Source organism: Salvelinus alpinus, chromosome 4 (genome assembly GCF_045679555.1).
Source record: "Salvelinus alpinus chromosome 4, SLU_Salpinus.1, whole genome shotgun sequence".
In the NCBI taxonomy this organism is placed as follows: Eukaryota; Metazoa; Chordata; class Actinopteri; order Salmoniformes; family Salmonidae; genus Salvelinus; species Salvelinus alpinus.
Window position 1 is genome coordinate 17137988 of NC_092089.1, and position 22500 is coordinate 17160487.

A 22500-nucleotide genomic window follows, 5' to 3' on the forward strand; every position below is an offset into this window, starting at 1 on the left:
TATCTCACCGCGTCAGGCCCCACTGTCCTATCTCACCGCGTCAGGCCCCGCTGTCCTATCTCACCGCGTCAGGCCCCGCTGTCCTATCTCACCGCGTCAGGCCCCACTGTCCTATCTCACCGCGTCAGGCCCCACTGTCCTATCTTACTGCGTCAGGCCCCACGGTCCTATCTCACCGCGTCAGGCCCCGCTGTCCTATCTCACCGCGTCAGGCCCCGCTGTCCTATCTCACCGCGTCAGGCCCCGCTGTCCTATCTCACCGCGTCAGGCCCCACTGTCCTATCTCACCGCGTCAGGCCCCACTGTCCTATCTTACTGCGTCAGGCCCCACGGTCCTATCTCACCGCGTCAGGCCCCACTGTCCTATCTTACTGCGTCAGGCCCCACGGTCCTATCTCACCGCGTCAGGCCCACTGTCCTATCTTACTGCGTCAGGCCCCACGGTCCTATCTCACCGTGTCAGGCCCCACTGTCCTATCTTACTGCGTCAGGCCCCACGGTCCTATCTCACCGCGTCAGGCCCCACTGTCCTATCTTACTGCGTCAGGCCCCGCTGTCCTATCTCACCGCGTCAGGCCCCGCTGTCCTATCTTACTGCGTCAGGCCCCACTGTCCTATCTTACTGCGTCAGGCCCCACGGTCCTATCTCACCGCGTCAGGCCCCACTGTCCTATCTTACTGCGTCAGGCCCCACTGTCCTATCTTACTGCGTCAGGCCCCACTGTCCTATCTTACTGCGTCAGGCCCCACTGTCCTATCTTACTGCGTCAGGCCCCACGGTCCTATCTCACCGCGTCAGGCCCCACTGTCCTATCTTACTGCGTCAGGCCCCACTGTCCTATCTTACTGCGTCAGGCCCCACTGTCCTATCTTACTGCGTCAGGCCCCACGGTCCTATCTCACCGCGTCAGGCCCCACTGTCCTATCTTACCGCGTCAGGCCCCACTGTCCTATCTTACTGCGTCAGGCCCCACTGTCCTATCTTACTGCGTCAGGCCCCACTGTCCTATCTTACTGCGTCAGGCCCCACACGCTCACCATCTGACAGATAAAAACTCTTGTTCAAAAGATGCTTTTCATCAAATTCTGTTTGTGCCCACAGAGTTTTTCATCTCTTGAAGAGATTAAAATGTCCTCAATCTCTAACCGGACCGGATCTGAACCAGAAGATCCGACTCAGTAGTCAGTTCACGTTGGGCCGGGCTGGGCAGAGAGGGAGGCAAGGGGAGGGAGAGAGGCAGGGGAGGAAGGGAGGCAGGGGAGGAAGGGAAGAGTGGAGGAGGGGAGGGCTAGTATCTGTCAGGCCAGTTTCCCCTCAGGGCTGCTACATTCTGATGGCTCAGATAAAATGAGAGAGAGGACTGAACAAGGATGGTCTTTGTGTTACTGACAGACAGACAGACAGACAGAACAGGGTGGGTGAGAGAAAGAGTGAAAAATAGTGAGAGAGAGAGAGTCGAGAGTTACTTACACTGGTGCAGCAAAGAGTCTCCATGATGCAAAGGTTGAAAGAGGAGGGAAGGAAGGAGGAAGGAAGGAAGGAAGGAAGGAAGGAAGGAAGGAAGGAAGGAAGGAAGGAAGGAAGGAAAGAGAGAGCAGAAAAGAAGAGAAGAGAAAGAAGAGAAGATAATGAATTCAGAAGAAAAATGAAAACGAAAAGACACTGGAGAGAGAGAGAGAACTCTATAGGTAGATCATTAGAGAGAGAACTCTATAGGTAGATCATTAGAGAGAGAGAACTCTATAGGTAGATCATTAGAGAGAGAGAGAGAGAACTCTATAGGTAGATCATTAGAGAGAGAGAGAGAACTCTATAGGTAGATCATTAGAGAGAGAGAGAGAACTCTATAGGTAGATCATTAGAGAGAGAGAGAGAACTCTATAGGTAGATCATTAGAGAGAGAGAGAGAACTCTATAGGTAGATCATTAGAGAGAGAGAGAGAACTCTATAGGTAGATCATTAGAGAGAGAGAGAGAACTCTATAGGTAGATCATTAGAGAGAGAGAGAACTCTATAGGTAGATCATTAGAGAGAGAGAACTCTATAGGTAGATCATTAGAGAGAGAGAACTCTATAGGTAGATCATTAGAGAGAGAGAACTCTATAGGTAGATCATTAGAGAGAGAGAACTCTATAGGTAGATCATTATAGAGAGAGAGAGAGAGAACTCTATAGGTAGATCATTAGAGAGAGAGAGAACTCTATAGGTAGATCATTAGAGAGAGAGAACTCTATAGGTAGATCATTAGAGAGAGAGAGAACTCTATAGGTAGATCATTAGAGAGAGAGAGAACTCTATAGGTAGATCATTAGAGAGAGAGAGAACTCTATAGGTAGATCATTAGAGAGAGAGAGAACTCTATAGGTAGATCATTAGAGAGAGAACTCTATAGGTAGATCATTAGAGAGAGAGAGAACTCTATAGGTAGATCATTAGAGAGAGAGAGAACTCTATAGGTAGATCATTAGAGAGAGAGAGAACTCTATAGGTAGATCATTAGAGAGAGAGAGAACTCTATAGGTAGATCATTAGAGAGAGAGAACTCTATAGGTAGATCATTAGAGAGAGAACTCTATAGGTAGATCATTAGAGAGAGAACTCTATAGGTAGATCATTAGAGAGAGAGAGAGAACTCTATAGGTAGATCATTAGAGAGAGAGAGAGAACTCTATAGGTAGATCATTAGAGAGAGAGAGAGAACTCTATAGGTAGATCATTAGAGAGAGAGAGAGAACTCTATAGGTAGATCATTAGAGAGAGAGAGAGAACTCTATAGGTAGATCATTAGAGAGAGAGAGAGAACTCTATAGGTAGATCATTAGAGAGAGAGAACTCTATAGGTAGACCATTAGAGAGAGAGAACTCTATAGGTAGATCATTGGAGAGAGAGAACTCTATAGGTAGATCATTAGAGAGAGAGAGAACTCTATAGGTAGATCATTAGAGAGAGAGAGAACTCTATAGGTAGATCATTAGAGAGAGAACTCTATAGGTAGATCATTAGAGAGAGAGAACTCTATAGGTAGATCATTAGAGAGAGAGAACTCTATAGGTAGATCATTAGAGAGAGAGAACTCTATAGGTAGATCATCAGAGAGAGAGAACTCTATAGGTAGATCATTAGAGAGAGAGAGAACTCTATAGGTAGATCATTAGAGAGAGAGAGAACTCTATAGGTAGATCATTAGAGAGAGAGAACTCTATAGGTAGATCATTAGAGAGAGAGAGAACTCTATAGGTAGATCATTAGAGAGAGAGAGAACTCTATAGGTAGATCATTAGAGAGAGACCTCTATAGGTAGATCATTAGAGAGAGAGAGAACTCTATAGGTAGATCATTAGAGAGAGAGAGAACTCTATAGGTAGATCATTAGAGAGAGAGAACTCTATAGGTAGATCATTAGAGAGAGAGAAAACTCTATAGGTAGATCATTAGAGAGAGAACTCTATAGGTAGATCATTAGAGAGAGAGAGAACTCTATAGGTAGATCATTAGAGAGAGGGAGAACTATATAGATAGATCATTAGAGAGAGAGAACTCTATAGGTAGATCATTAGAGAGAGAACTCTATAGGTAGATCATTAGAGAGAGAGAGAGAACTCTATAGGTAGATCGTTAGAGAGAGAGAGAGAACTCTATAGGTAGATCATTAGAGAGAGAGAGAGAACTCTATAGGTAGATCATTAGAGAGAGAGAGAGAACTCTATAGGTAGATCATTAGAGAGAGAGAGAGAACTCTATAGGTAGATCATTAGAGAGAGAGAACTCTATAGGTAGATCATTAGAGAGAGAGAACTCTATAGGTAGATCATTAGAGAGAGAGAGAACTCTATAGGTAGATCATTAGAGAGAGAACTCTATAGGTAGATCATTAGAGAGAGAGAACTCTATAGGTAGATCATTAGAGAGAGAGAGAACTCTATAGGTAGATCATTAGAGAGAGAGAACTCTATAGGTAGATCATTAGAGAGAGAGAGAACTCTATAGGTAGATCATCAGAGAGAGAGAACTCTATAGGTAGATCATTAGAGAGAGAGAGAACTCTATAGGTAGATCATTAGAGAGAGAGAGAACTCTATAGGTAGATCATTAGAGAGAGAGAGAGAACTCTATAGGTAGATCATTAGAGAGAGAGAACTCTATAGGTAGATCATTAGAGAGAGAGAGAGAACTCTATAGGTAGATCATTAGAGAGGGAGAACTCTATAGGTAGATCATTAGAGAGAGACCTCTATAGGTAGATCATTAGAGAGAGAGAGAACTCTATAGGTAGATCATTAGAGAGAGAGAGAACTCTATAGGTAGATCATTAGAGAGAGAGAACTCTATAGGTAGATCATTAGAGAGAGAGAGAACTCTATAGGTAGATCATTAGAGAGAGAACTCTATAGGTAGATCATTAGAGAGAGAGAGAACTCTATAGGTAGATCATTAGAGAGAGAGAGAACTCTATAGGTAGATCATTAGAGAGAGAGAGAACTATATAGATAGATCATTAGAGAGAGAGAACTCTATAGGTAGATCATTAGAGAGAGAACTCTATAGGTAGATCATTAGAGAGAGAGAGAGAACTCTATAGGTAGATCATTAGAGAGAGAGAGAGAACTCTATAGGTAGATCATTAGAGAGAGAGAACTCTATAGGTAGATCATTAGAGAGAGAGAGAGAACTCTATAGGTAGATCATTAGAGAGAGAGAGAACTCTATAGGTAGATCATTAGAGAGAGAGAACTCTATAGGTAGATCATTAGAGAGAGAGAACTCTATAGGTAGATCATTAGAGAGAGAGAACTCTATAGGTAGATCATTAGAGAGAGAACTCTATAGGTAGATCATTAGAGAGAGAGAACTCTATAGGTAGATCATTAGAGAGAGAGAGAAACTCTATAGGTAGATCATTAGAGAGAGAGAACTCTATAGGTAGATCATTAGAGAGAGAGAGAACTCTATAGGTAGATCATCAGAGAGAGAGAACTCTATAGGTAGATCATTAGAGAGAGAGAGAACTCTATAGGTAGATCATTAGAGAGAGAGAGAACTCTATAGGTAGATCATTAGAGAGAGAGAGAGAACTCTATAGGTAGATCATTAGAGAGAGAGAACTCTATAGGTAGATCATTAGAGAGAGAGAGAGAACTCTATAGGTAGATCATTAGAGAGAGAGAACTCTATAGGTAGATCATTAGAGAGAGAGACTCTATAGGTAGATCATTAGAGAGAGAACTCTATAGGTAGATCATTAGAGAGAGAGAACTCTATAGGTAGATCATTAGAGAGAGGAACTCTATAGGTAGATCATTAGAGAGAGAGAGAGAACTCTATAGGTAGATCATTAGAGAGAGAGAACTCTATAGGTAGATCATTAGAGAGAGAGAGAACTCTATAGGTAGATCATTAGAGAGAGAGAGAGACTCTATAGGTAGATCATTAGAGAGAGAGAACTCTATAGGTAGATCATTAGAGAGAGAGAACTCTATAGGTAGATCATTAGAGAGAGAGAGAACTCTATAGGTAGATCATTAGAGAGAGAGAACTCTATAGGTAGATCATTAGAGAGAGAGAACTCTATAGGTAGATCATTAGAGAGAGAGACTCTATAGGTAGATCATTAGAGAGAGAACTCTATAGGTAGATCATTAGAGAGAGAGAGAACTCTATAGGTAGATCATTAGAGAGAGAGAGAACTCTATAGGTAGATCATTAGAGAGAGAGAGAACTCTATAGGTAGATCATTAGAGAGAGAGAGAACTCTATAGGTAGATCATTAGAGAGAGAACTCTATAGGTAGATCATTAGAGAGAGAGAGAACTCTATAGGTAGATCATTAGAGAGAGAGAGAACTCTATAGGTAGATCATTAGAGAGAGAGAGAACTATATAGGTAGATCATTAGAGAGAGAGAACTCTATAGGTAGATCATTAGAGAGAGAACTCTATAGGTAGATCATTAGAGAGAGAGAGAGACTCTATAGGTAGATCATTAGAGAGAGAGAGAGAACTCTATAGGTAGATCATTAGAGAGAGAGAGAGAACTCTATAGGTAGATCATTAGAGAGAGAGAACTCTATAGGTAGATCATTAGAGAGAGAGAACTCTATAGGTAGATCATTAGAGAGAGAAACTCTATAGGTAGATCATTAGAGAGAGAGAGAACTCTATAGGTAGATCATTAGAGAGAGAGAGAACTCTATAGGTAGATCATTAGAGAGAGAACTCTATAGGTAGATCATTAGAGAGAGAACTCTATAGGTAGATCATTAGAGAGAGAACTCTATAGGTAGATCATTAGAGAGAGAGAGAACTCTATATGTAGATCATTAGAGAGAGAGAACTCTATAGGTAGATCATTAGAGAGAGAGAGAACTCTATATGTAGATCATTAGAGAGAGAGAGAGAACTCTATAGGTAGATCATTAGAGAGAGAACTCTATAGGTAGATCATTAGAGAGAGAGAACTCTATAGGTAGATCATTAGAGAGAGAGAGAACTCTATATGTAGATCATTAGAGAGAGAGAACTCTATAGGTAGATCATTAGAGAGAGAGAACTCTATAGGTAGATCATTAGAGAGAGAGAGAACTCTATAGGTAGATCATTAGAGAGAGAGAACTCTATAGGTAGATCATTAGAGAGAGAGAGAACTCTATAGGTAGATCATTAGAGAGAGAACTCTATAGGTAGATCATTAGAGAGAGAACTCTATAGGTAGATCATTAGAGAGAGAGAACTCTATAGGTAGATCATTAGAGAGAGCGAACTCTATAGGTAGATCATTAGAGAGAGAGAACTCTATAGGTAGATCATTAGAGAGAGAACTCTATAGGTAGATCATTAGAGAGAGAACTCTATAGGTAGATCATTAGAGAGAGAGAACTCTATAGGTAGATCATTAGAGAGAGAGAACTCTATAGGTAGATCATTAGAGAGAGAGAACTCTATAGGTAGATCATTAGAGAGAGAGAACTCTATATGTATATCATTAGAGAGAGAGAGAACTCTATAGGTAGATCATTAGAGAGAGAGAACTCTATAGGTAGATCATTAGAGAGAGAGAACTCTATAGGTAGATCATTAGAGAGAGAGAGAACTCTATAGGTAGATCATTAGAGAGAGAGAACTCTATAGGTAGATCATTAGAGAGAGAACTCTATAGGTAGATCATTAGAGAGAGAGAGAACTCTATAGGTAGATCATTAGAGAGAGAGAACTCTATAGGTAGATCATTAGAGAGAGAGAACTCTATAGGTAGATCATTAGAGAGAGATAACTCTATAGGTAGATCATTAGAGAGAGAGAACTCTATAGGTAGATCATTAGAGAGAGAGAAGAACTCTATAGGTAGATCATTAGAGAGAGAGAACTATATAGGTAGATCATTAGAGAGAGAGAACTCTATAGGTAGATCATTAGAGAGAGAGAACTCTATAGGTAGATCATTAGAGAGAGAGAGAACTCTATAGGTAGATCATTAGAGAGAGAGAGAGAACTCTATAGGTAGATCATTAGAGAGAGAACTCTATAGGTAGATCATTAGAGAGAGAGAGAGAACTCTATAGGTAGATCATTAGAGAGAGAGAACTCTATAGGTAGATCATGAGAGAGAGAGAACTCTATAGGTAGATCATTAGAGAGAGAGAGAGAACTCTATAGGTAGATCATTAGAGAGAGAGAGAACTCTATAGGTAGATCATTAGAGAGAGAGAGAACTCTATAGGTAGATCATTAGAGAGAGAGAGAACTCTATAGGTAGATCATTAGAGAGAGAACTCTATAGGTAGATCATTAGAGAGAGAGAACTCTGTAGGTAGATCATTAGAGAGAGCGAACTCTATAGGTAGATCATTAGAGAGAGAGAACTCTATAGGTAGATCATTAGAGAGAGAACTCTATAGGTAGATCATTAGAGAGAGAACTCTATAGGTAGATCATTAGAGAGAGAGAACTCTATAGGTAGATCATTAGAGAGAGAGAACTCTATAGGTAGATCATTAGAGAGAGAGAACTCTATAGGTAGATCATTAGAGAGAGAGAACTCTATATGTATATCATTAGAGAGAGAGAGAACTCTATAGGTAGATCATTAGAGAGAGAGAACTCTATAGGTAGATCATTAGAGAGAGAGAACTCTATAGGTAGATCATTAGAGAGAGAGAGAACTCTATAGGTAGATCATTAGAGAGAGAGAACTCTATAGGTAGATCATTAGAGAGAGAGAACTCTATAGGTAGATCATTAGAGAGAGAGAGAGAACTCTATAGGTAGATCATTAGAGAGAGAGAACTCTATAGGTAGATCATTAGAGAGAGAGAACTCTATAGGTAGATCATTAGAGAGAGATAACTCTATAGGTAGATCATTAGAGAGCGAGAACTCTATAGGTAGATCATTAGAGAGAGAGAACTCTATAGGTAGATCATTAGAGAGAGAGAACTATATAGGTAGATCATTAGAGAGAGAGAACTCTATAGGTAGATCATTAGAGAGAGAGAACTCTATAGGTAGATCATTAGAGAGAGAGAGAACTCTATAGGTAGATCATTAGAGAGAGAGAGAGAACTCTATAGGTAGATCATTAGAGAGAGAACTCTATAGGTAGATCATTAGAGAGAGAGAGAGAACTCTATAGGTAGATCATTAGAGAGAGAGAACTCTATAGGTAGATCATGAGAGAGAGAGAACTCTATAGGTAGATCATTAGAGAGAGAGAGAGAACTCTATAGGTAGATCATTAGAGAGAGAGAGAACTCTATAGGTAGATCATTAGAGAGAGAGAGAACTCTATAGGTAGATCATTAGAGAGAGAACTCTATAGGTAGATCATTAGAGAGAGAGAGAACTCTATAGGTAGATCATTAGAGAGAGAGAGAACTCTATAGGTAGATCATTAGAGAGAGAGAACTCTATAGGTAGATCATTAGAGAGAGAGAGAACTCTATAGGTAGATCATTAGAGAGAGAGAGAACTCTATAGGTAGATCATTAGAGAGAGAGAGAGAACTCTATAGGTAGATCATTAGAGAGAGAACTCTATAAGTAGATCATTAGAGAGAGAACTCTATAGGTAGATCATTAGAGAGAGAGAGAACCCTATAGGTAGATCATTAGAGAGAGAACTCTATAGGTAGATCATTAGAGAGAGAGAGAACCCTATAGGTAGATCATTAGAGAGAGAGAGAGAGAGAGAGAGAGAGAACTCTATAGGTAGATCATTAGAGAGAGAACTCTATAGGTAGATCATTAGAGAGAGAGAAAACTCTATAGGTAGATCATTAGAGAGAGAGAACTCTATAGGTAGATCATTAGAGAGAGAGAGAACTCTATAGGTAGATCATTAGAGAGAGAACTCTATAGGTAGATCATTAGAGAGAGAGAGAACTCTATAGGTAGATCATTAGAGAGAGAGAGAACTCTATAGGTAGATCATTAGAGAGAGAGAGAACTCTATAGGTAGATCATTAGAGAGAGAGAGAACTCTATAGGTAGATCATTAGAGAGAGAGAACTCTATAGGTAGATCATTAGAGAGAGAGAACTCTATAGGTAGATCATTAGAGAGAGAGAACTCTATAGGTAGATCATTAGAGAGAGAACTCTATAGGTAGATCATTAGAGAGAGAGAGAACTCTATAGGTAGATCATTAGAGAGAGAGAGAACTCTATAGGTAGATCATTAGAGAGAGAGAACTCTATAGGTAGATCATTAGAGAGAGAGAGAACTCTATAGGTAGATCATTAGAGAGAGAACTCTATAGGTAGATCATTAGAGAGAGAGAGAACTCTATAGGTAGATCATTAGAGAGAGAGAGAACTCTATAGGTAGATCATTAGAGAGAGAACTCTATAGGTAGATCATTAGAGAGAGAGAGAACTCTATAGGTAGATAATTAGAGAGAGAGAGAACTCTATAGGTAGATCATTAGAGAGAGAGAACTCTATAGGTAGATCATTAGAGAGAGAGAGAACTCTATAGGTAGATCATTAGAGAGAGAGAGAACTCTATAGGTAGATCATTAGAGAGAGAGAGAGAACTCTATAGGTAGATCATTAGAGAGAGAACTCTATAGGTAGATCATTAGAGAGAGAACTCTATAGGTAGATCATTAGAGAGAGAGAGAACCCTATAGGTAGATCATTAGAGAGAGAACTCTATAGGTAGATCATTAGAGAGAGAGAGAACCCTATAGGTAGATCATTAGAGAGAGAGAGAGAGAGAGAGAGAGAGAGAGAGAGAGAGAACTCTATAGGTAGATCATTAGAGAGAGAACTCTATAGGTAGATCATTAGAGAGAGAGAGAACTCTATAGGTAGATCATTAGAGAGAGAGAACTCTATAGGTAGATCATTAGAGAGAGAGAGAACTCTATAGGTAGATCATTAGAGAGAGAACTCTATAGGTAGATCATTAGAGAGAGAGAGAACTCTATAGGTAGATCATTAGAGAGAGAGAGAACTCTATAGGTAGATCATTAGAGAGAGAGAGAACTCTATAGGTAGATCATTAGAGAGAGAGAGAACTCTATAGGTAGATCATTAGAGAGAGAGAACTCTATAGGTAGATCATTAGAGAGAGAGAGAGAACTCTATAGGTAGATCATTAGAGAGAGAGAACTCTATAGGTAGATCATTAGAGAGAGAACTCTATAGGTAGATCATTAGAGAGAGAGAGAACTCTATAGGTAGATCATTAGAGAGAGAGAACTCTATAGGTAGATCATTAGAGAGAGAGAACTCTATAGGTAGATCATTAGAGAGAGAGAGAACTCTATAGGTAGATCATTAGAGAGAGAACTCTATAGGTAGATCATTAGAGAGAGAACTCTATAGGTAGATCATTAGAGAGAGAGAACTCTATAGGTAGATCATTAGAGAGAGAGAGAACTCTATAGGTAGATCATTAGAGAGAGAACTCTATAGGTAGATCATTAGAAACAGGAAACAGAATGAACAGGATCCTGGCCCTCACACAAAACATATGGTCGTGTACTGTAGTGTACCATGCATGTCTCCAGGTCCTCCAGCCTTTCTGCCTCATTCAGCTCCGTGGTGGCCCGTTTAGGAGCCCTCTCCTCGGGTACGTCCAGGTCCACAGACTCCGGCTGGACCAGAGGACGCTCCTTCCTCACCAGGTGGTCAGCCTAGGGGGGAGCAAGACATAATGACTATTACACTACTATTACTGTTACTATGGTCACTATTACTATGTTCACTGGTACTGTCACCATGTTCACTATTACAGTTACTATGGTCCCTATTACTGTTCCTTTGGTCACTGTTACTATGTTCACTGGTACTGTCACTATGGTCACTATTACTGTTACTATGGTCACTATTACTGTTACTATGTTCACTGGTACTGTCACTATGTTCACTATTACTGTTACTATGGTCACTATTACTGTTACTATAGTCACTATTACTGTTACTATGGTCACTATTACTGTTACTATGTTCACTGGTACTGTCACTATGTTCACTATTACTGTTACTATGGTCACTATGCCTGTTACTATAGTCACTATTACTGTTGCTATGGTCACTGTTACAATGTTCACTATTACTGTTACTATGGTTAATGTTACTGTTACTATGGTTACTGTTACTATGGTCACTAGTACTGTTACTATGGTCACTATTACTGCCACTATGTTCACTATTACTGTCACTATGGTCACTGCGACTATGTTCACTGGTACTGTCACTATGTTCACTATTACTGTTACTATGGTCACTATTACTGTTACTATAGTCACTATTACTGTTACTATAGTCACTATTACTGTTACTATAGTCACTATTACTGTTACTATGGTCACTGTTACTATGGTCACTATGCCTGTTACTATAGTAACTATTACTGTTACTATGGTCACTGTTACAATGTTCACTATTAATGTTACTATGGTCACTGTCACTGTTACTATGGTTACTGTTAATATGGTTACTGTTACTATGGTCACTAGTACTGTTACTATGGTCACTGTTACTATGGTCACTATTACTGTTACTATGGTCACTATTACTGTTACGATGGTCACTGTTACTGTGGTCACCATTACTGTCACTATGGTCACGGTTACTATGGTCACTGATACTGTTACTATGGCCACTGTTACTATGGTCACTATTGCTGTTACTATGGTCACTGTTACTATGGTCACTATTACTGTTACTATGGTCACTGTTACTATGGTTACTATTACTGTTACTATGGTTACTATTACTGTTACTATGGTCACTATTACTGTTACTATGGTCACTATTACTGTTACTATGGTCACTATTACTGTGCATTATTATATATGACCTATATGATCATACACCTGTACTAGTGAACCAGTGACTGACTGAATCATATAATCAGTATGAATCATATAATTCATGTTAGAATTTCACAGAATATTCAAGCTAATGTGTTGTCATGGTTATCAAGAGTAGTGCTGTGTTGTCATGGTTATCAAGAGTAGTGATTGTACTATATCTCCAGGCATGATTAAAACTCACCAGTGTGTGCTGAGAGCCAGACAGGGCTTCTAGGATCTCATCTACGATACGGTCTGAGAGGAAGGAAGCCAGGCTCAGCTTTACCTCACTAGGAGAGAAACAGAGGGGTGAAGAGGAGAGAAACAGAGGGGTGAAGTGGAGAGAAACAGATGGGTGAAGAGGAGAGAAACAGAGGGGTGAAGAGGAGAGAAACAGAGGGGTGAAGAGGAGAGAAACAGAGGGGTGAAGAGGAGAGACACAGAGGGGGGGAAGATGAGAGAAACAGAGGGGTGAAGAGGAGAGAAACAGATTGATGAAGAGGAGAGAAACAGAGGGGTGAAGAGGAGAGAAACAGAGGGGTGAAGAGGAGAGAAACAGAGGGGTGAAGAGGAGAGAAACAGAGGGGTGAAGAGGAGAGAAACAGAGGGGTGAAGAGGAGAGAAACAGAGGGGTGAAGAGGAGAGAAACAGAGGGGTGAAGAGGAGAGAAACAGAGGGGTGAAGAGGAGAGAAACAGAGGAGTGAAGATGAGAGAAACAGATTGATGAAGAGGAGAGAAACAGAGGGGTGAAGAGGAGAGAAACAGAGGGGTGAAGAGGAGAGAAACAGAGGGGTGAAGAGGAGAGAAATAGAGGGGTGAAGAGGAGAGAAACAGAGGGGTGAAGAAGAGAGAAACAGAGGGGTGAAGAGGAGAGAAACAGGATTGAAGAGGAGAGAAACAGAGGATTGAAGAGGAGAGAAACAGATTGATGAAGAGGAGAGAAACAGAGGAGTGAAGAGGAGAGAAACAGAGGATTGAAGAGGAGAGAAACAGATTGATGAAGAGGAGAGAAACAGAGGAGTGAAGAGGAGAGAAACAGATTGATGAAGAAGAGGGACACAGAGGGTTGAAGAGGAGAGAAACAGAGGGGTGAAGAGGAGAGAAACAGAGGGGTGAAGAGGAGAGAAACAGAGGGGTGAAGAGGAGAGAAATAGAGGGGTGAAGAGGAGAGAAACAGAGAGAAACAGAGGGGTGAAGAAGAGAGAAACAGAGGGGTGAAGAGGAGAGAAACAGGATTGAAGAGGAGAGAAACAGAGGATTGAAGAGGAGAGAAACAGAGGGGTGAAGAGGAGAGAAACAGAGGGGTGAAGAGGAGAGAAACAGAGGGGTGAAGAGGAGAGAAACAGAGGGGTGAAGAGGAGAGAAACAGAGGAATGAAGAGGAGAGAAACAGATTGGTGAAGAGGAGAGAAACAGAGTGGTGAAGAGGAGAGAAACAGAAGGATGAAGAGGAGAGAAACAGAGGAATGAAGAGGAGAGAAACAGATTGATGAAGAGGAGAGAAACAGAGGGGTGAAGAGGAGAGAAACAGAGGAATGAAGAGGGAAGAAACAGATTGATGAAGAGGAGAGAAACAGAGAGATGAAGTAAGAACAAGGAGAGATGCTTCCTTCATTCCCTCTTCACAGGGTCAACACTGAGGCAAGGCTGTGTGGGCCGTCAGACCAGCAGGCTGTGAATAACCCTGTGGCGTTCTAAATGACAGTGTGAATCTACACTGGAAGGATAAAGACCTGCACACTGTCCAACTACAGGACCAATACGTGGGACTCTAACAATCAGGGCCACTGCTATGAGCTTAACACAGACAGTGACAGAGGACACAGACAGACACGTCATCTCTCTACATAACACAATATAAAAACAGTACACTAGGATTCTGCTTCTCAATGTACTCAGGCTTGTCAGCCAGAGGTCGTAGTTCATTCAGCCAAGAGAACAAGGAGGCTGGAGGTTAGTGATTTCAGGACAAACAGCAAAAATAATGGTGAATCTTAGCGACGTTAGAAAGTTGGGACAGCATTAGTGTGGAGTAAAGTGTCCTGCCATATTTACACATCATCCACCTCTAGTCTCACCTGATCTTGTTGATGATGTCGACCCCAGACTGTTCCAGCAATGTGTTCTTGACGAAGCTACGGGGGACCACCATCTTAGCTGTGCTGGCTTTGATCAGGTCCTGACGAAGGTTAGTCTTCCTCATCACATGGGGACAGAGACCCTCCGCAGCGTCTACCATGGACTCCAACAGACTCTGATGGAGGAAACACATCACAGTCAGAATCCCTAATCTCTACATCCACCACAGACTCTGACAGGGATCAAATAGATTACCAGAGGCATCACCACCACCACTAGTGAAATAACATAACACGGTGCTGGTTATAACAGGAACAACTGAAATAACATAACACGGTGCTGGTTATAACAGGAACAACTGAAATAACATAACACGGTGCTGGTTATAACAGGAACAACTGAAATAACATAACAGGGTGCTGGTTATAACAGGAACAACTGAAATAACATAACAGGGTGCTGGTTATAACAGGAACAACTGAAATAACATAACACGGTGCTGGTTATAACAGGAACAACTGAAATAACATAACACGGTGCTGGTTATAACAGGAACAACTGAAATAACATAACACGGTGCTGGTTATAACAGGAACAACTGAAATAACATAACAGGGTGCTGGTTATAACAGGAACAACTGAAATAACATAACAGGGTGCTGGTTATAACAGGAACAACTGAAATAACATAACAGGGTGCTGGTTATAACAGGAACAACTGAAATAACATAACACGGTGCTGGTTATAACAGGAACAACTGAAATAACATAACAGGGTGCTGGTTATAACAGGAACAACTGAAATAACATAACGCGGTGCTGGTTATAACAGGAACAACTGAAATAACATAACACGGTGCTGGTTATAACAGGAACAACTGAAATAACATAACACGGTGCTGGTTATAACAGGAACAACTGAAATAACATAACACGGTGCTGGTTATAACAGGAACAACTGAAATAACATAACACGGTGCTGGTTATAACAGGAACAACTGAAATAACATAACACGGTGCTGGTTATGACAGGAACAACTGAAATAACATAACGCGGTGCTGGTTATAACAGGAACAACTGAAATAACATAACACGGTGCTGGTTATAACAGGAACAACTGAAATAACATAACACGGTGCTGGTTATAACAGGAACAACTGAAATAACATAACACGGTGCTGGTTATAACAGGAACAACTGAAATAACATAACACGGTGCTGGTTATAACAGGAACAACTGAAATAACATAACACGGTGCTGGTTATAACAGGAACAACTGAAATAACATAACAGGGTGCTGGTTATAACAGGAACAACTGAAATAACATAACACGGTGCTGGTTATAACAGGAACAACTGAAATAACATAACACGGTGCTGGTTATAACAGGAACAACTGAAATAACATAACACGGTGCTGGTTATAACAGGAACAACTGAAATAACATAACACGGTGCTGGTTATAACAGGAACAACTGAAATAACATAACACGGTGCTGGTTATAACAGGAACAACTGAAATAACATAACACGGTGCTGGTTATAACAGGAACAACTGAAATAACATAACACGGTGCTGGTTATAACAGGAACAACTGAAATAACATAACACGGTGCTGGTTATAACAGGAACAACTGAAATAACATAACAGGGTGCTGGTTATAACAGGAACAACTGAAATAACATAACACGGTGCTGGTTATAACAGGAACAACTGAAATAACATAACACGGTGCTGGTTATAACAGGAACAACTGAAATAACATAACACGGTGCTGGTTATAACAGGAACAACTGAAATAACATAACACGGTGCTGGTTATAACAGGAACAACTGAAATAACATAACAGGGTGCTGGTTATAACAGGAACAACTGAAATAACATAACACGGTGCTGGTTATAACAGGAACAACTGAAATAACATAACAGGGTGCTGGTTATAACAGGAACAACTGAAATAACATAACAGGGTGCTGGTTATAACAGGAACAACTGAAATAACATAACACGGTGCTGGTTATAACAGGAACAACTGAAATAACATAACACGGTGCTGGTTATAACAGGAACAACTGAAATAACATAACACGGTGCTGGTTATAACAGGAACAACTGAAATAACATAACACGGTGCTGGTTATAACAGGAACAACTGAAATAACATAACACGGTGCTGGTTATAACAGGAACAACTGAAATAACATAACACGGTGCTGGTTAAGCTTCTCTGTCTGGAGGAGAAATCTAACATCTAGCACCAACACAGATCCACTGATCTGACCTACTGATAACTGGAAACGAGTTTGTTGTGTTCCATATGGCTCCCTATTCCCTATATAGTGTACTGCAGGGCCCATATGGCTCCCTATTCCCTGTATAGTGTACTGCAGGGCCCATATGGCTCCCTATTCCCTATATAATGTACTGCAGGGCCCATATGGCTCCCTATTCCCTGTATAGTGTACTGCAGGGCCCATATGGCACCCTATTCCCTGTATAATGTACTGCAGGGCCCATATGGCTCCCTATTCCCTATATAATGTACTGCAGGGCCCATATGGCTCCCTATTCCCTGTATAGTGTACTGCAGGGCCCATATGGCTCCCTATTCCCTATATAATGTACTGCAGGGCCCATATGGCTCCCTATTCCCTGTATAGTGTACTGCAGGGCCCATATGGCTCCCTATTCCCTGTATAGTGTACTGCAGGGCCCATATGGCTCCCTATTCCCTATATAATGTACTGCAGGGCCCATATGGCTTCCTATTCCCTGTATAGTGTACTGCAGGGCCCATATGGCTCCCTATTCCCTGTATAGTGTACTGCAGGGCCCATATGGCTCCCTATTCCCTGTATAGTGTACTGCAGGGCCCATATGGCTCCCTATTCCCTGTATAGTGTACTGCAGGGCCCATATGGCACCCTATTCCCTGTATAATGTACTGCAGGGCCCATATGGCTCCCTATTCCCTATATAATGTACTGCAGGGCCCATATGGCTCCCTATTCCCTGTATAGTGTACTGCAGGGCCCATATGGCTCCCTATTCCCTATATAATGTACTGCAGGGCCCATATGGCTCCCTATTCCCTGTATAGTGTACTGCAGGGCCCATATGGCACCCTATTCCCTGTATAATGTACTGCAGGGCCCATATGGCTCCCTATTCCCTATATAATGTACTGCAGGGCCCATATGGCTCCCTATTCCCTGTATAGTGTACTGCAGGGCCCATATGGCTCCCTATTCCCTATATAATGTACTGCAGGGCCCATATGGCTCCCTATTCCCTGTATAGTGTACTGCAGGGCCCATATGGCACCCTATTCCCTGTATAGTGTACTGCAGGGCCCATATGGCTCCCTATTCCCTGTATAGTGTACTGCAGGGCCCATATGGCTCCCTATTCCCTGTATAGTGTACTGCAGGGCCCATATGGCTCCCTATTCCCTGTATAGTGTACTGCAGGGCCCATATGGCACCCTATTCCCTGTATAGTGTACTGCAGGGCCCATATGGCTCCCTATTCCCTATATAATGTACTGCAGGGCCCATATGGCTCCCTATTCCCTGTATAGTGTACTGCAGGGCCCATATGGCTCCCTATTCCCTGTATAGTGTACTGCAGGGCCCATATGGCTCCCTATTCCCTGTATAGTGTACTGCAGGGCCCATATGGCTCCCTATTCCCTATATAATGTACTGCAGGGCCCATATGGCTTCCTATTCCCTGTATAGTGTACTGCAGGGCCCATATGGCTCCCTATTCCCTGTATAGTGTACTGCAGGGCCCATATGGCTCCCTATTCCCTGTATAGTGTACTGCAGGGCCCATATGGCTCCCTATTCCCTGTATAGTGTACTGCAGGGCCCATATGGCTCCCTATTCCCTGTATAGTGTACTGCAGGGCCCATATGGCACCCTATTCCCTGTATAGTGTACTGCAGGGCCCATATGGCTCCCTATTCCCTATATAATGTACTGCAGGGCCCATATGGCTCCCTATTCCCTGTATAGTGTACTGCAGGGCCCATATGGCTCCCTATTCCCTGTATAGTGTACTGCAGGGCCCATATGGCTCCCTATTCCCTATATAATGTACTGCAGGGCCCATATGGCTCCCTATTCCCTGTATAGTGTACTGCAGGGCCCATATGGCTCCCTATTCCCTGTATAGTGTACTGCAGGGCCCATATGGCACCCTATTCCCTATATAATGTACTGCAGGGCCCATATGGCTCCCTATTCCCTGTATAGTGTACTGCAGGGCCCATATGGCTCCCTATTCCCTGTATAGTGTACTGCAGGGCCCATATGGCTCCCTATTCCCTATATAATGTACTGCAGGGCCCATATGGCTCCCTATTCCCTATATAATGTACTGCAGGGCCCATATGGCTCCCTATTCCCTGTATAGTGTACTGCAGGGCCCATATGGCTCCCTATTCCCTATATAATGTACTGCAGGGCCCATATGGCTCCCTATTCCCTGTATAGTGTACTGCAGGGCCCATATGGCACCCTATTCCCTGTATAGTGTACTGCAGGGCCCATATGGCTCCCTATTCCCTGTATAGTGTACTGCAGGGCCCATATGGCTCCCTATTCCCTATATAATGTACTGCAGGGCCCATATGGCTCCCTATTCCCTGTATAGTGTACTGCAGGGCCCATATGGCTCCCTATTCCCTGTATAGTGTACTGCAGGGCCCATATGGCTCCCTCTTCCCTGTATAGTGTACTGCAGGGCCCATATGGCTTCCTATTCCCTGTATAGTGTACTGCAGGGCCCATATGGCTCCCTATTCCCTATATAATGTACTGCAGGGCCCATATGGCTCCCTATTCCCTATATAATGTACTGCAGGGCCCATATGGCTCCCTATTCCCTGTATAGTGTACTGCAGGGCCCATATGGCTTCCTATTCCCTGTATAGTGTACTGCAGGGCCCATATGGCTCCCTATTCCCTATATAATGTACTGCAGGGCCCATATGGCTCCCTATTCCCTATATAATGTACTGCAGGGCCCATATGGCTCCCTATTCCCTGTATAGTGTACTGCAGGGCCCATATGGCTCCCTATTCCCTATATAATGTACTGCAGGGCCCATATGGCTCCCTATTCCCTATATAATGTACTGCAGGGCCCATATGGCTCCCTATTCCCTGTATAGTGTACTGCAGGGCCCATATGGCCCGGGTCAAAAGTAGTGCACTAAATATAGTGAATAGGGTACCGATTGAGAAATAACAGTTATCTCCTCTGCCTCGTGGTAGGAAGTAAACCACTGAATTAACACTATAATTAAAATATGGCCCAATCTCCTCTCAGACGGATACACAGATTAACAACATGCCATTAACCCTCAGGTTACGACCACTTGAGTGGAAGGTGTGTTTGTATATATATATATATATGTGTGTGTGTGTGTGTGTGTGTGTGTGTGTGTGTATGTATCTGTGTGTACAGTATGTGTGTTTGTGTCTTTCTGTGTGTGTGTGTGTGTGTGTGTGTATCTGTGTGTACAGTATGTGTGTCGGTGTGTGTCTGTGTGTGTCTGTGTTTGTGTGTGTCTTTCTGTGTGTGTCGGTCTGTGTGTGTGTGTGTGTCGGTCTGTGTGTGTGTGTGTGTGTGTGTGTGTGTGGGGGGGGGGGGGGGGGGGGGGGGTCTGGAGGGCAGAGAGAGACGAGACTGTTAACTCAGGCGTCTGCCTACCTGCCAAGAACGTACTGCTGCCCAGACCAATTACATCCGCTCTTATCAAACTGTCTTTTAGGATGTCAGAACCCTGCAGAAATATACACGTTTCTGGAGACGGAACCTGTTCAGAGCAGCATCCTGGCACCATATTCTAGTCTAATTTATAGATTTCTTTATTTTACCCCCTTTTTTCTCCCCAATTACGATCTTGTCTCATCGCTGCAACTCCCCAACGGACTCGGGAGGCGAAGGTTGAGTCACGCGTCCTCCGAAACATGGCCCCGCCAAACCGCGCTTCTTAACACCCGCCCTCTTAACCCGGACGCTAGCCGCATGTGCCGCACTATGGGACTTCCGATCACGGCCGGTTGTGATACAGCCCGGGGTCGAACCCGGGTCTGTAGTGACGCCTCTAGCTCTGCGAGGCAGTGTCTTAGACCGCTGCGCCACTCGGGAGACCCCTCAACAACATTTTGACCCATCATCAGTTCTCTTCAAACATTGACTTCCTTGACTTTTCGTGCCCGCTTAAAACCATGGCCCCCCTACCTGTAGCTGTTCATCCATGACCCTGGCCACCTCTCCAGCCATGGACTCCAGTTTCTCCTGGATGGGTCCTACTGACTGACCGTTGACCTCTTCTCTGGACGCTGCTCCCAGGTGGTACAGGTTAGGAAGCAGCTGGGGGGAGGAGAGTAGAGAGCAGGAGGAGAAGAGGAGGAGAGGACAGGAGGAGGAGAGGACAGGAGGAGGAGAGGAGGAGGGGGAGAGGACAGAAGGAGGAGAGGAGGAGGAGGAGAGGACAGAAGGAGGAGAGGACAGGAGGATGAGAGGACAGAAGGAGGAGAGGACAGGAGGATGAGAGGACAGGAGGAAAGGAGAGGACAGGAGGAGGAGAGGACAGGAGGAAAGGAGAGGAGGGGAGAGGAGGACAGGAGGAGGAGAGAACAGGAGGAGGAGAGGACAGGAGGAGGAGGAGAGGAGGAGGAGGAGAGGACAGGAGGAAAGGAGAGGACAGGAGGAGGAGAGGACAGGAGGAGGAGAGGACAGAAGGAAAGGAGAGGAGGGGAGAGGAGGAGGAGAGGAGGAGAGGAGGAAAGGGTTAGAAAAAGGGTAGTAACATTCAAACTGTTAGGGGATTCTATCTTCCTCTGCAGAATGTTCAATGTGGGATTATGGGTTCGGTCTGAACTAAATGAGTCAAATGACCAGTCACCGTTTTGGAGTTCCTGGCGTCCTTCATCAGGTTTTCGGCCGTCTTGACGTCGTCTAAGATCACGTCTGTCTCTGAGTTCCTCAGGGAGTTGAGATGGTCCTGGACTTTCACACAGATCCTGTCAATCATCTGAAGAACAAGAAGAAGAGTGTGAGACAGGAACAAAGCAGTTATCTGTCGAGCAGTGAAACCTAATATCCCCCTTAACTCAAGATGGAAGACAATCTGAGAGGAATAGTAGACTGGACTTCAGAGCATCTTGAGGACAAACTTGAATCATCTTCAGATGACAATACCATCTCTTTACGCTCCTCTCAAATTACAGGAAATACAAACCGTCACACATCTACACCATGAAATGAATCACTGAGAATCGAGTCTCATCTTCACCATGAAATGAATCACTGAGAATCGAGTCTCATCTTGACCATGAAATGAATCACTGAGAATCGAGTCTCATCTTCACCATGAAATGAATCACTAAGAATCGAGTCTCATCTTCACCATGAAATGAATCACTAAGAATCGAGTCTCATCTTCACCATGAAATGAATCACTGAGAATCGTGTCTCATCTTCACCATGAAATGAATCACTAAGCATCGTGTCTCACATAGCTGGTGTAACCGAGTCAGGTTTGTAGGCCTCCTTGTTCACACACACTTTTTCAGTTCTGCCCACAAATGTTCTATAGGGTTGAGGTCAGGGCTTTGTGATGGCCACTCCAATACCTTGACTTTATTGTCCTTAAGCAATTTTGCCATAACTTTGGAAGTATGCTTGGGGTCATTGTCCATTTGGAAGACCCATTTGCAACCAAGCTTTCACTTCCTGCCTGATGTCTTGAGATGTTGCTTGAATATATCCACATAATTATCCTGCCTCATGATGCCATCTATTTTGTGAAGAGCACCAGTCCCCCTGCAGCAAAGCCCCCCCCCCCACAACATGATGCTGCCACCCAATCAAAACAGTTAGCCTGTCCCCTGCTCCCCCAAGTGACCTCAGTGTTAACCAGTGGTCAGGGGAGACAGTTTCACAGGAGGGACGTCAGTGTTAACCAGTGGTCAGGGGAGACAGTTTCACAGGAGGGACCTCAGTGTTAATCAGTGGTCAGGGGAGACAGTTTCACAGGAGGGACCTCAGTGTTAATCAGTGGTCAGGGGAGACAGTTTCACAGGAGGGACCTCAGT

The 22500-nt window shown here is 43.1% G+C and overlaps 1 protein-coding gene across 1 annotated transcript in view; it reads right to left on the reverse strand.

The window, feature by feature from the left end:
* The window catches only part of LOC139572434 (F-actin-uncapping protein LRRC16A-like), a 131976-nt gene that overhangs the window by 24006 nt on the left and 85470 nt on the right, over window positions 1-22500 (reverse strand). Inside the window, exons 14-18 of the mRNA XM_071395185.1 lie at window positions 21309-21437; window positions 20642-20773; window positions 14379-14554; window positions 12503-12590; window positions 10996-11136 (exon numbers count right to left, since the gene is read on the reverse strand). Of these exons, the coding sequence (XP_071251286.1) occupies window positions 10996-11136; window positions 12503-12590; window positions 14379-14554; window positions 20642-20773; window positions 21309-21437 (666 nt within the window). The remainder of the gene's footprint in view (window positions 1-10995; window positions 11137-12502; window positions 12591-14378; window positions 14555-20641; window positions 20774-21308; window positions 21438-22500) is intronic.